Consider the following 14,433-nt stretch of genomic DNA (forward strand, 5'->3'; position numbering starts at 1 on the left):
CATCAAGAAGGACCCCACACATCAGATGAGACTGCGTCCCTGGCCAGATTTCAGTCCTGTGAGACCCTGAGTAGAAAGCTCAGCTAACCTGTACCCAGACACCTGACCCACAGAAACCATGACACAGTAAAGCTGTGTTATCTTAAGCCACTACATTTGTGGTAATTTGTTACGAATCAATAGGAAACTATTAACCAGCCTTGAGAATTCAAGAACAACTCTGGTATAACATTGCCTTTGTTCACACACAAGTCGAGATCCCAAGAAGGACTGCCTGGTGAAGCAAATGAGAACTAGAACTATAGGCCTGTGTAAAAACAGGCCTGGGCAGGTGGTGGCTCCCTGTGTTAGGCTGTATGTCACATTAAACTGGAGGGAGACCAGAATGGTGAAGGTCCATGACAAAAAGCTGGCGGAATGAAGCTATTTAGCCTGGATAAAATATATACTCAGGGTAAAATGAGAAGTGTCTTCCAATACTGCAAAGAGCTGATGTGCAATGAGTGGGAAGGAAGCTGTGAGGAGAGAGACTAGTTGCTGTGTAGTTCCAGAGGACAGAATTTGAACTAGGAGACAGGAAATATTTACAGGAAAGAAGTTTTCAGTTTAATGTAAGAAAGAACTTTCCAACAGTCAGAGCTGAGTACCTACTGTGTTCTAAGAGCTGTGTTAGGCAATAGAGATACTGAAAGGAAAAATATGGTCTCTGCTTTCAAGGAGCATATAAACTAGTGGAGGGCACTGACAAATGATGGTTTCCAGTGGTAAGTGCTATAAAGAAGCATGTGTATGTAAGGGAAGGACATATCACAGAGCTGGAAAAGATTAATGCCATCTGTGGAGGTGACAAAAGGTTTTCTGGACATGTGACTAAACTATAGCTTTTGAAGAATGAGTAAGAATTCACCAGTGAGCTGAGTAGTAGACAGTGTAGACAGAAGGAGCCACATATGCAACAGCATGGAAAGATGACAGTATAGAGTCCAGGGAGTAAAATGTGGTGGAGACTGAGGCAGCAGAAGATGAGGCTGTTGGGTAAGGCAGAAGGCAGAATCTGTAGGTGACGAGAAAAAGTGAACAGAATTAAGCAGGGGATACGTGCTTCAATACGTGTTTTAGAAAGATCACTTTCTGAGGCTGACGTAAGAGGTGAACTCAAAGAGAAAAACTGGAGATGGCAAGATTAGTTAGGAACTGTTGCAGATAAGCAGACAAGAGATGATGCAGGCTGGAACCAGGAGAGGCAGTGGAGATGTTACCACCCCCTACTTGTGCTTTCAGAATTCAAAACAAATCTTGTAACCAAACATCTATACCACCCATACCTGCAATTTTTAAATTCCTTATTTGTTAAGAAAAAAGTTCCTTACCTGTATTTGCTTATGATATATAAAAACTAAGTAAGTGGTTACCTATTGGGGAGGGAAGCAGGTGGTGGCAGGACCGAAGGAGATGATGAACAAGGACAGAAAGAGACTTTTACTATGTACCTTTTTATATTTTCTGGTTTCTAAATTGTATGAATATATTACCTATTCAGAAATTTTTTTAAAAAAAGAGAGAGAGAAAAAACATTTCCACCCATTCAGGTAGGTTTACCTGTATGTGTTTCCACATTCTTTAGCATGTGGTTCTGTTTGCCTCGGGGGAAAGATGCTACCTGAGGATCCTGCCTCCTTACAGCACATTTCTCTGGGTCAACCCTTCTCGAAGACTTGCTGGCAACTGCCAAGTTCCCATTGTCACAGGCAGATTTTGCTGGTCTTTCATTGAGATTTTCCTTTGGAACGGAGGCCATGTTGCTTCTGGATCCTGCGTTTGTTTGCCGTTGGCCCTCCTGTTTCGGTGGATTCCTGCCTGGTCGTGGCCTGGCCCCCTCCACTTCCCAGGGAGGCCTCTTCTGTGGGTATCTTCTCTGCTCGCTGCGCCTGGCCCCATACCCATCCGCTACTCCTTTTCTAGAGGATGCATCTGAAGAATCAGGGTGGATAACCCCCACAGGTTTGGTGTTTTCAGGTCCCGCCTCCTCAGGTCTGGGAGTCATTCTGTGACCCCACTCACTTCTGAGTTTCCCCTTGACTTTTGGTCCTCTACCATAGTTGTATACAAATTGGGTTGCCTTTTTGGGTTTTGCTCCCCTGGGATCTGCACCGACAATTTCCTTCTCACTCTCAGAAGGGCTGTGCTCTCTGAGGTCTGTCCCACTCTCTGACTTGGTCACACTTTCTAAGCCAGCTGCATCTGAGGTCTGGTCAGTGAGACCCTGTGCTCTCTTGACTCTGATATGCTGCTTTTCACTCCTCAATTTCTGCCAAGGTTGATTTGGAAGGCCATGGCTCTTGAGTGATTTATTAGTAGCATAGGATTGGAAAGAAGTCTGTTGACTCTTAGGCTTGCTTCCTGAAGGATAACTGCGATGAACAGCAGAGATGTCATCATAAGGGACTTGCCTGGAAAGGTGACAGGGAGGTGGTGAACTATAATTTCTTCTACCAATTTTATTAGAATCTAGTCTCCTTTGACTCCCACAGTTTAGACCAGAATTTTTTCTCTCCTGAGGAATGAACTCAGCAGCGTCCGTATTGAATTTAAAAGTACCTAGGACATAAGAAACAGACATGCACGTAAAGAAATTAATTGGTCACTCATGAAGCCCGAAGACTGTAAGCCATATCTAAAAGTTACTTTCCTAGGGACTTTGTATAAAACAGTCTCTATACAAGGTCTATGTTTCCTGTGAAGGTGGTAGGTTCAAGGTGCTTGTGGAAGACTGATCATCTCATATCCAGCAGCCTCACCAACAGATACTGCTGAATTGCTAAGTAAAACTGCTCACCTGGGCTATCGGGTATTATTTATAAACGCGTTTACGTTTAGCGACAAATGTAAGGTCAGCAAACAGTTCAGGGGTGAGACATCAATCAGCAGGTTCAATGTGGTCTTTCAAAACTCTAAGGTAGCATTAAGTAAACAGGCTTTGGAGTCAGCCAAAATCAGTTTAAAGTCTGGCCCTCCAACTTATAGTATGAGCTTAGGGATACCACCTGATTGCTTTTAGCCTTAGTTTCCTCATACATGACAAAAGTTGATAATACTATTCCAAAGGGTCATTGTGGAATTTAAGTAAGACTTCACACAGACAGTACTTAGCAGGATGAGTACACCTCATCTCTTCCCCCCAGGAATATATTTTAGGTTTTCCATATATAATCTCTGTAATATGGTTCAGAATTCCAGAGTCTCAAAAATTAAGCATATGTCCCTTCAACCTACTCATTTTTTCCCCTAACATGCTTCTTTATAGTCAACTCAGTCCCTGAAGTCCAAAGATGAAATGATTTGCCTAAGGATACAAAACCAGTTAGTAGCAAAGTCAGAACTATGTGTAGCATACAGAATATTCTATGAATCAACAGGGCCTGGAATTTGCGTTTAAATCCCTGCCCATCACTTGTATCTTTATGCAAATTACTTAATCTCAATAATGGAATAGTAAGAATCCCTACTTCAGAGAGTTGCTATGAAGATTAAAGCAAGGTTAGTAACATGCAAAAAGTGGTTAAAATAGTGCTTTATTATTGTCGTTAGGACTACAAACTACCTGAAACACAGACTTGACCATAGATGGGTGCGGTGCACAGCCTGCGGGTTTCAGGTTTAATAATAAGCCCTAACATTTATTAGGTACTTAACATGGGTCAGGCACTATTCTAAGCACTTTGCATATGTTAACTCATTTAATCCTTACATTCCTGATGAGAAAACTGAGACACTGTAGAGAGTAAGTAACTTGCCCAAGGCCACAGAGGTATTCCAAAGCAGATTCAGGATTCCACCCCAGGCTATGTGACCCTAGAGATCACACTCTTATACTACACTCTAATGTGAGAGGTTAGGCGGCCCCGTATCACAGAAACATATACTTAAGAATTGAGCGAGATCATAAAGGTCACAGGGTAACCTCTCTCTCAATCCAGGATTTGTCCTTAAAGCTTTCAATGGGCAGAATTCTGGGGGTGGGGTGGAGGGCTTTACAAAACGGCAAGAGGATTAGACAAATTCAGAAGGTGGCAGAGAAGGTGTTCCAGAAATATAAGAGATAACTTAAAGGGAGAAATGGGTAGATTAGACCAAGTGGGTATTGTGTAGTTTTCTTCTGCTTGAAGAAGCAAGGCTGTAAGAGGGGCAGAAAAACGTCAGTAAAGTCGTCCAGAATAGCCTGGTAAAGGATGGGAAGAGGGTGTTTTCATGTTAAGCAGCAAAGAGTTGATGTAACTTGAGAATCTAGACAGGGCAGCACCTATTCATATAAAGTATGTGTTCCACCAGACATGAGGCAGTGGGCAAAGCCCTCCAAAAGATCCTTGAGAGACATGAGGAAGGGGAAAAGGGCACAGGAAACTGAACACAAAGATCTGAGACACCTTTATTTTTTCACTATTTTGAGCAGCTGGAAGTTAATAAATAGGCTGTATCCCCAAGGCTTGGTTATAGTACAAGTGGTACCCAAGATAAGATAAGATAAGATCAAGATAAGATAAGGTAAGATCCAAGATAATACCATGGTAGGTGACCAACAGGTGGGTGGAGCAGAGTAAGGGAAAATCCAACTGTAGATTACAGAGTCCAGAGACAAAGTTGGCACTGGAGAGTCTGCCCATGGGCAGAAAGATACCCCTTGGACTGGGCTGGTGTTCCAGGACAATAGCAGGTAAGAGAATTAAACCTTGAGTGGGGATGGAGGTGTGGGTTAGAGATGATGCTGAAATAAAAACATGGAATAGGAACTAAGGCAAAAACAAACTAAGGCCCAGGAGACAGACTGGGGAGGTCTTTGGACTAGGAGACTTTGCCTCAGTAGGTGGGGCAGAGGTTGTAACCTGGGGCACAACACCATAGCCCCAAACTATGACTCACAACTAGCCCCACTCAATTCTGCTTCAAACATTGAACGGTGTAGAAATGGGCCAGAAGTGAGCCTAAGGATAGGAAGACCAACGGATCCAATTTAGAGGATCTGGGGAAAAAATGGGTGGGAGAAGAACAAAACACCAGCCTAACAAGGTCCCTACACTCCAAGATGAATTAATACCTAAATCTGGACTAGGGTACACCAATGCAGTGTGTTATCCAACTTTTTTGATCAAGACCCACAGTAGTAAATACATTTTACCTGCCACCAAGTACACAAATACATATATACTCTTCTCGGTTGCCCCAACAGCTGGTAGGTAGCAGAACGAAGACTCAAATTCATGACTGTTCACAAACCTCATGCTGCAAACTGCTGCCCTGTTTTTCAGAAAGAGTGGGTCATGAAATCAAATCATGCAGTGGGTTGGGACAAGTATTTTTTAAAACGAAATATGTAGTAGAGTGTATTGCATATAGTAAGGGAAACCACTGCTTCCTGAAATTTTTGGTTCGCTTTTATATTTATGTCTGTGTGCACTGAGGTCACCATGTAAAATATTCCTTTTCGGTCACTGTCCAAAGAGTTGGGAAAACAAAGATCTAAGGTACCCTGAAGGAAGTGTTAATGGATGTTTTATTAACAGCCAAATGAGGCTGTCTCTGCACACAAAGGCAACTCCGGGAGAGGAAGTAAGCTAACAATTGTGTAACAGGTACAGCAGCGGCGGGAACTTTCACAGTAATTGACTTATTTACTCCCAATTCACAGATGAGGAAAACGAGACTTGACACTGCGAGTTCGTGGCAGGCTGACACTGGAAACCACGGGTGCTCGGCTCGCGCACGCGCCGCTGCCCCAGGACGCACGAATACATCTTAAGCGCAGCGAGCAAACCCGCCGCGCGTCGAGAGCCCGACACCGTCACGGGCGGTGACCCGGCCAACGCCCGCCTGTCGGATATCACTGCCCTAGGAAGGCCGGGATGAGCCCTGGAGAGAGCGGGACACCCACATCGACTCAGCGGGACAAACCCATTTTCCTCAGAAACCAGGTGCCGGGCTTCACCACGCAGTCAAGGATGGTTAAGATCTCCGTTCGCACGACGCGCGTAGCTTGGCCCTTCCGAGCCACTATCTCCAACCCTAGTACGCGCCACTCTCGCGATACGAATGGCCGGTGCCCTAGGACTCGTCACTGACTCAATTTCCGCTCCCCGAGAGGGGCCCAGTCCCGCGCGGGCCACGACAGTACCTGAGACAGGAGGCGCCTCCGCCATCCCGTGCCGCAACACCTAAAGCGAGCCCTGCAGCCCAGCGAGCTCTGTCACCCGGTCACGTGCCTTGGACTTCCGGCGCCGCGAGAATATTCGCTTCTGCGCGCCCGGTAGACGGCCACGGAGTTTGCGCGGCCTGAGTCAACTGTGCGGTGCGTCCGTGACGTCAGACAGGCGCGCCAGGCTCCGGGCTGAAGGAGGTTGCTAGTGGCTGTAGGTGGCTAGGATCCCAGGAGGGTAGGCGGGCCCGGACTTGCGTAATCAATAGTTGTTTTCCTTTTGAGAGTCCCTGTGCTCTCCTGCTACCATGCCCTTTTACCCTCCCACCCAGCCAGCTTCACCTGGTTTTCTGGAGTCACCTCAGACAAAACCTCCTTACTAGAGTAGTTCAGGCTTAGGATGAAAACAAAAACTAAATAGTCAAAAGGCAGTCTGGGAAAAAATACCTGCAAAACAAACGATCAAAGGCTAACATACAAATAGCTCTTATAAATCAGTTTAGAAAACGAAAAACCATTTATTAGAAATGATAAAGGACTTGAACGGGCAGATGGACACAACGTGAGGGGGGAAAAGTTTGGAGGCACTGATAATTTTCAAAGTGCAAAATGTTTTGAGTGAATGTGTGGCGTTCTTTTGTTTGTGTTTTGTTGTTGCATTACTAACTAGAACACAACGTTTAAGTGTGAAGCATCTGCATTTGTAAAGTAATTCACCGGTCCAGGCTTCCCCAAGAACACAAAATAGAGTCATTCATTCACATACATTCTAATGCCTATTTTTGTCTTAGGCATTGCTCTAAGTGCTGGAGGTTAATGGTGAAAAAGACAAACATGGTCTCTACCCTCAATGAAGTGCATTGTCTAGTAGGGGAGGTTAAAACTAAGTAATTTATATTTACAAACTAATAATTTGCGTTATGAAAGAAATAAGTAGGGTAGCAGTGATAGAGACTTACTAGGATCTCCTCCAGAAAAGGTGGCCAGCTTTCTTTGAGTAGAAGGACAGATGAGAAGGGTAAGCTATGTGAAGATTCAGAGGGAATAGCATGTGCAAAAGCTATGGAGGAAGGAAAGCGCTTGAAGTGTTCAAGTTATTGAAATATTTGCTGGAGAGCAGTAAGCAAGGAGAGTGGCACAGTATGAAACTGGAGAGGTAGGTAAGGAGATCACATGGATCACCTGCAGGCCATGATAATGGATTTTATTCGAAGAGCAACAGGAAGTTAAAAGGTTCTAAGCAAAGACGTGGTATTGTTACCTAACTGAACACGGGTCTGCTCACTCCATGCGAAGCAAAGCCAATCTACTGACACCAGGTTTTGGTGAAGAAAAGTACAGTGCTTACTGCAGGGCACCAAGCGAAAGAGTGAGAGACAAGCCTCAGATCCACTCCAACTTGGTTTTTGAGTTAGGGTTTTTTTCGTTTTGTTTTGTTTTTTAAAGGGGAAGATAAAAGAGGCTGGGATTGATCATCATCTGGTGACATTTCTTAATCATAGTTTCGGGAGTCAGGATGTCTCTGGTTTACAAGTCTCTGGGCTGGTGGTCCATGGCTTGGGAGCTCATCTTGTCCTGAGTTTGTACATTAATGATCTCTATAATAGTGATTTTAGTACATTAACAATGTTACTGACAACAGCAATTTTCGTCATCTGATTCTGGTTGATTAATGTTCAGTTAGCACAGGATGGAGGTCAGAGGGAACACAAGAAAGGGAATAAAGTCTTGGATAGAGAGATTAATCATAAACTCAGTAAGGGAACTCGGTTTTAGGGGCACTCAGTTTCAGCGTCTGAATTACCCTTAAAGATTTCTCATGCTCCCAGGCGAAGAGTGAATTGTGGGGGAGCAAGAATATAAGTGGGCAGAAAAGTTGCATTTTTGTATTATGTTAATACAGAAGATGGTGGCCTTGGACTAGAGTGACAGCAAATGTGATGGGGAGGAGAGGGCAGATCTAAGGTATATTTGAGATATAACCATTATCCAGCTCCCAAATGTTTTTTAAACCAAAAGGTGTGATGCGATAATCTCATTGTTCTGTTAATTTGAGTTTCTCTGATTACTGAGTCTGAACATTTTTTAGTGACCTTTTGAGTTTCTCTTTTTAGATTGCTTATTCACATCCTTTGCCCATTTTTCTGTTGAGGTTGCTCAGTTTTTCTTGCTGATGGTTTCTTGTATATTGTAGATATACAAGACTTGTATATCTTGTCAGTTTTAGACATTTCAGCTGTCTTCTATTATGTCCATTAGTTTTATCCTTCATTGCTAAAAGGATTAAACAGAAATTCTTAATTTTGACAGATAAGTTCATCAAACAAAAAACATTACCGTCCCCTTTAGAAATTACCAGTTGTATCAGTCTATGAGTCCAGTCAGGAGAGAGGAACCACATAGTAATTTAAACAGGGAAGGTTTTATTTATTTAAAGACTTATTAACTACAACAAGGGATTAGAGTAATAAGGGACTGACTAGTAAAGAAGTAAAAGAGAACTCTAAAAGAATACAGGATTAGCAATGTAAGGAAGAGCCACTTCCTCTAGGGCTGAGATAAAGTGTCCAGTGAAGATCACCCCAGAGCTGAGGTGCAGACTTTGTTAGAGGGGAGGCGCCTATGGCTCACTAGATAGGGAAGCTGCTGTGGTGCTGCACTGGTGGAAGTTGCCAGAAATCTACCTTATATGGTGCTGGGGAAAGCCATTCTTTGGGACGTGTCTCACAAGAGGCCGTCTACCACAAACCACTTTGGAGGGGAAGGTGCCAGGAGAAATTTCTGGCTGCTGGCCATCATACACTGAAGAAACCAGGTGCTGAAGCACAGGAACCAGACGCTGGAGAAGCTGCCTACAGCACAGAAGCCTGCCCAACCCAAACACTAGAAACAGGAAAGCAAACCCTTTCCTCCTGCAGTATCTCTCTGTTGCCCTCTACTGACAAAGCTTAATACCTGCCAGCTGGTAAAGGATAAGTATTTAAAGGGCCCAAATCCATTTCACAGAGCAGGCAAAAAGGATAAATTTGGAACTGAAAGTCAGTAATTCATAACTGGCATACTAGGGAACCCACTCATTATTTCCAAAACTTGTCATTAAATGGAAGTAAGCAAGCATTTATCCTGCCTTTCCTATACAAACAGTGCTTCACCCCACATACCAAAAGTTATGACAAGCAACGAAAGCAGTGCTCAGGTGGGAATTTATAGCTATATATACTTACATTAAAAAAGAAATCCAAACAATGGAATATTATTCAGACCTAAATAGAAATGAGCTATCAAGCCATGAAAAACACATGGAGGAAACTTAAATGCAAATACTAAGTGAAAGAAGCCAATGTGAAAAAGCTACATACTGTATGTTTCCAACTATTGTATATGACATTCTGGAAAAGGTAAAACTATGGAGACAGTAAAAAAATAAATCGTGGTTTCCAGGGATTAGAGGGAAGGAAGGGATGAACAGGCAGAGCACAGAGGATGTTTAGGGAAGTGAAACAACTCTGTATGATACAATACTATAATAGTGGGTTCACTGTAAAAACCAATAGAATGTACAACACCAAAAGTAAACTCTAATGTAAACCATGGACTTGGGTGATGACGAGTCAATGCAGGTTCATGAATGGTAACGAATGTCCCACTCCGGAGCAGGACGTCTCTAGTGGGGGAGGTTGTACATGTGTGGGGACAGGGTGTGTATGGGAACTCTCTGTACGTCCTGCTCAATGCTGTTGTGAACCTGAACTGCCCTAAAAATATTTGTTTTGTTTTTAATTTTTCGGCTGCACCGCTCAGCCCGCGGGATCTTAGTTCCCCGACCAGGGATTGAACCCACACCCCCTGCAGTGGAAGCGTGGAGTCTTAACCACTGGACTGCCAGGGAACTCCCCTTAAAAAGATTTATTAATATAAAGAAGATAGATCTCAAATCAGTAGCCTAACCTTCTACCTTAAGGAACTAGAAAAAGAAGAGCAAACTAAACCAAAACAAGTAGAAGGAAAGAAATAATAAAAGTCAGAGCAGGAATTAATGAAATAAAAAATAGAAAAACAATAGAAAAGAATCAACAAAAACAAAGTTGATCCATTCACCAAAAACATCAAAATTGATCAGCTTTTAGCTAGATTGACCAAGAAAAACAAAAAAAGAGAAAAATTCAAATCACTAAAATTAGAAATGAAAGAGGGGACATTACTCCCAACCTTATAAAAATAAAAAGAATCATAGGTAATACTATGAACAAGTGTATGCTAGCAAATCAGATCACCTAGATGAAATGGAAAAATTCCTAGAAATACACAGACTATCAAAACGGACTCGGAATTCCCTGGCAGTCCAGTGGTTAGGACTCCGTGCTTCCACTGCAGGAGGCCCAGGTTCGATCCCTGTCTGGGGAACTAAGATCCCACAAGCTGTGTGGCGTGGCCAAAATAAATAAATAAATAAATAAAACGGACTCAAGAAGAAATAGAAAATCTGAATAGACCTATAACAAGTAGAGATTGAATTAGTAATAAAAAAAACAAAAAAAGCTTCCCACAAAGCCAGGCCCAGATGGCTTCACTGGTGAATTCTACCAAACAGTCAAAAAATTGGCACCAATCCTTCGAAAACTCTTCCAAAAAACAGAGGAGAAAGTAATACTTCCCAACTCATTCTCTGGATGAAAACTCTGCCTTAGGGCAATCATTGCCTATCTCTTCATTGCAGAAATTTATGGCAAGAGTCAGACTGCTTGTCCATGAAAACAGGTTCGTCCTGATCAGGCACCCTCGGGCAGTGGTTCTTAACATTAGCTACACATAAGAACTACCTGGGGAGCTTTTAAAAAATCCAAGTGCCCACACTGTCTCTAGATATACTACATAAGAATCTATGGGGGTACGACTCAGGCAGCAATAAAACAAACCAACTCCCTATGTGATGTAAGAATGTATAAGGGGAAAGCTAAGGGATATGGATAATAGATGTAGAAGCGCCAAACTTCTCTCTACTGGATCATGCTAGTCTCCTCCACCCTTGTTAATCTCCCGGGGCTGCTAGATTACAACCTAAGGAGACCGACTGCACTCAATTCTGCTTCTAATGCTTAACCGACCAGTGATGCTAACTGGTGGTAGCTATAGCAGTGATCACCAGAGGGCCCCTACCGCAGGATTTATCCTCTCCACTTGCCTTAAATTCGCTGGGATTGACGAAGACCAGGGCCTGCCTTTTGGTCTTTTCCCAGTATAGCAAGAATTAGCAGAATGACAAAGGTGTTAAGGAAGCTCTGAAACCGAGTACCCCTAAAACCAAGTTCCCGTACCGAGTTTATCCCCTACCTTTCTATCCAAAATTTTATTCCCTTTCTTGTCCCCTCTGACCTCAATCCTGTGCTAACTGAACACTAATCAACCAGAGTCAGATGACTAAAATTGCTATTGTCAGTAACATCATTAAGGTAGGGACTCAGGTTGTTCCTCCAGGGCAAAATGAGCTAACAGACCCACCCAACCCTGGTCACGGACCACCAGACCAGACTCGTAAACCATAGGCGTCCTGACTCCCAAAACTACAATTAAGAAATGTCACAAAATGATGATTAACCCCAGCTTCTTTGTTCTTCTCCTTAAAAAACCCCTAACTCAAAGACCAAGCTGGAGTGGATCTGAGACTTGTCTCTCACTCCCTTGCTTGGCACCCTGCAATAAACCCTGACTTTCCTGCAAACAACCACTGTCAGTTTGGCCTTCTGTGCCGTGGGCACACGAGCCCATTGATCGGTTACAGCTCCAGGGAGGGTAAACTGTATGAGCAGAGGCAGGGAATCATGACTGTATGGCAGATGCATGAGAACTAGAACAGGACTCTTACTAGCAGGTGACAGGAACCCAATTCCAACTAGTTTAAGCAGAAAAGGGGGTTTGTTGGCAGAATTCTCAGTTCACAGAACTAAAGGAGGAGTTGCAGAGACTTGGAGCACTCTGAGAATCTCAAAGATCAGAAGTCAGGGCTCAGTGCCATGAGGATTCTTTCGTTCTGCCTCTTGGCTGCTCTCTCGACTCAATATCTCAAACTTCTCAGACTGATAAAGGGTAAAAAAAAAAAAAAAAGGAAAGCATTTCCCCTTAGAAAATTTGAGGGATGAACTTCAATAGGCACAAACCTGGTTACAAGCCCACTCCCATAGTGGAAAAGTAAAGGTAGGGCTACTCTAATTGGTATTTTTCCAATAATCACACATTTGGAATTGGGGAGGCAGTTCTCTAAATGAAAGAGAATGCTGTTCTGAAAAGACTAAGCAATAAACCATTGCAGAGAGGCAGGGGCCAATAGGCAGCTTTTTAAGCCCTGCTGGAGGTGTCAGCGAACCAGGACTTTATGCAAGAAGGGAAAGCAGGTCATTTATTCACAAAGGCTATGTGAGGGATGTCCAAGCCAAAGAGAGCTGAAAAGAGAAAAGGAGGGGCTGGATTTGAGAAACACGTAGGGGTTAAAAGCAGGGTTTAATGATTAATTGAATGTGTAGGATGAGGCAAAATGTAGGCATCAAGGACAACTCAAGAGCTTTCTGTTTTGAATGATGGAGGATAATGGTTCCATTAGCTGAGGCAGGGAAAACAGGAGGTTAGGTCTGGGGGAAAGATAATAGCTGTCTTGGCCATTTGAATGTGAAGTGTTTGTGGGCTTCTGGAACATCCAGATTACTCTTAGGCAACGCGTGGATATAAACAGGATTCTGAAACTCAGTGGCAAGACCAGGGATACAAGTATAGACTTAGAAGTCAGCAGTTAAAGGCACGAGAATAGCTGAGATTATTAAATATAAGTGAGCAGAGAAAGAAGTACTGTGGATAAAGGCTGGACTCCTGAGGAACACCAACATTATAGGGTTGGAGAGATAAGAATTTCAGAAAGGAATCTTGGAGGGAATAGTCAGAAGAATAGAAGAACCACAGAGTACCATCACAAAAGCCAAGGGAAGAGAGACTGGTAGAATGATTGTTCACTGGTATCCAATGTACTAAAGAGGTCTAGCTGGAGCACTAAATATCACCCACTAAAACTGGCAATATATGGGTCACTGATTTAACACTGGCAAGATAAGAAATAAAGCAGGAACGTTGGTTGAGTGTGAAGCTCAGGGTAATGAGCTTAATTTGGATGTTAGATTTTAGGTAGTGGTGGGGCATTTAATTTGGAATACCCAGAACTGAAAATAAGAATAAGGAAAGAGGTCTGGGCTAGTAACAGTTATTTTGAGGCATTAGTTCATAGGTAATAGTTAAAATCATGGGTGTGAGTTATCTCAAGGAAAGTATGAAGGGTAAGAAGTCATCCCAGATTGGAACTATAATGGAAGAAATATTAAAAGGGCTGAGTGAGAACTTGTAAGGAAGCCAAGGAAGGTTTCAAGAAGGTAATGATGAATAGTGTAACGTTTGCTCCACTGGAAGGCTTCTTCAAGGGTGAGGTTAGTGGGGGTGGGAGAGGGTTACATCCGTGTCTCATCCTCACCTATAACTAGACAGTGAAGTTTTGAAGAGAGGAGTTGTGATTGTTCTTGGTATCCCCTGGGTTGGTATAGAGACTCTACAGGGCTGGCATTCAATAAATGTTTACTGGATTGATCTGCTGACACATGAAAGGCTGGTGCATGTGACACTGTGAGGCAGCCAGTGAGGGGGGCAGAAGGGAGGATGGATCATTAAAGACCCTGAAATCTAGCAGGAATTTGGACTTGCTGTAGCACTCCAGGCACCTCCCAAGAAGGGAATAAAGTCCATTTTTTTTTTTTTTTTTTTTTTTTTTGCCGAGCTGCGCAGCTTGCAGGACCTTAGTGCCCCGACCCGGGACTGAACCCGAGGCCATGGCAGTGAAAGTGCCGAGTGCTAACCACTGGACTGCCAGAGAACTCCCAACCCCAGATTTTTAATTGTTAATAATCCCTCATATGAGATGTGGCAGTTAACAAAGTACTCAAGACAATCAATTATTCCTCACAAAAGCTTGTGAGGGAAGCATGATTTTACTAGTAAGGAAATAAAAATTTAGAGGTGTGAGTGGGCTACTTAGTAGTTATTAGATGCAGACCCAGGGCCCAAGCCTGGATTGCTCCTTGCTCTTTCCACTATACCACAATGCTGCCAGTTAAATTCGATTTCTGTAGTGGAGTGTTTAGGCTGAGTCGACATTAAAATTACATTAACTTTGGTTTCTGTAGTGGAAGTTTCAGGCTGAGGTAATACTATTAAAA

The 14,433-nt window shown here is 43.2% G+C and overlaps 1 protein-coding gene across 9 annotated transcripts in view; it reads right to left on the reverse strand.

Annotated features, from left to right (window-relative positions):
• Positions 1–6,356, reverse strand: part of NFX1 (nuclear transcription factor, X-box binding 1) — a 78,318-nt gene extending 71,962 nt beyond the window's left edge. For 2 of the 9 annotated variants that reach the window (XR_014247588.1, XM_082402412.1), the window contains exons 1-3: positions 6,167–6,348; positions 5,174–5,292; positions 1,600–2,598 (exon numbers count right to left, since the gene is read on the reverse strand). Coding sequence is in view for 6 of the 9 variants with exons in the window: in XM_082402412.1 (XP_082258538.1) it covers positions 1,600–2,598; positions 5,174–5,276 (1,102 nt within the window). In the remaining 3 variants the exon portion in view is untranslated. Of the gene's footprint in view, positions 1–1,599; positions 2,599–5,173; positions 5,293–6,166 lie in introns of all 9 variants that reach the window. The other 7 variants (XR_014247589.1, XR_014247590.1, XM_082402415.1 and 4 more) reach the window with 5 other exon arrangements.
• Between the last annotated feature and the right edge of the window lie 8,077 nt (positions 6,357–14,433).

The sequence above is a fragment of the Balaenoptera borealis genome, assembly GCF_965194805.1.
Source record: "Balaenoptera borealis genome assembly, chromosome: 8".
In the NCBI taxonomy this organism is placed as follows: domain Eukaryota; kingdom Metazoa; phylum Chordata; class Mammalia; order Artiodactyla; family Balaenopteridae; genus Balaenoptera; species Balaenoptera borealis.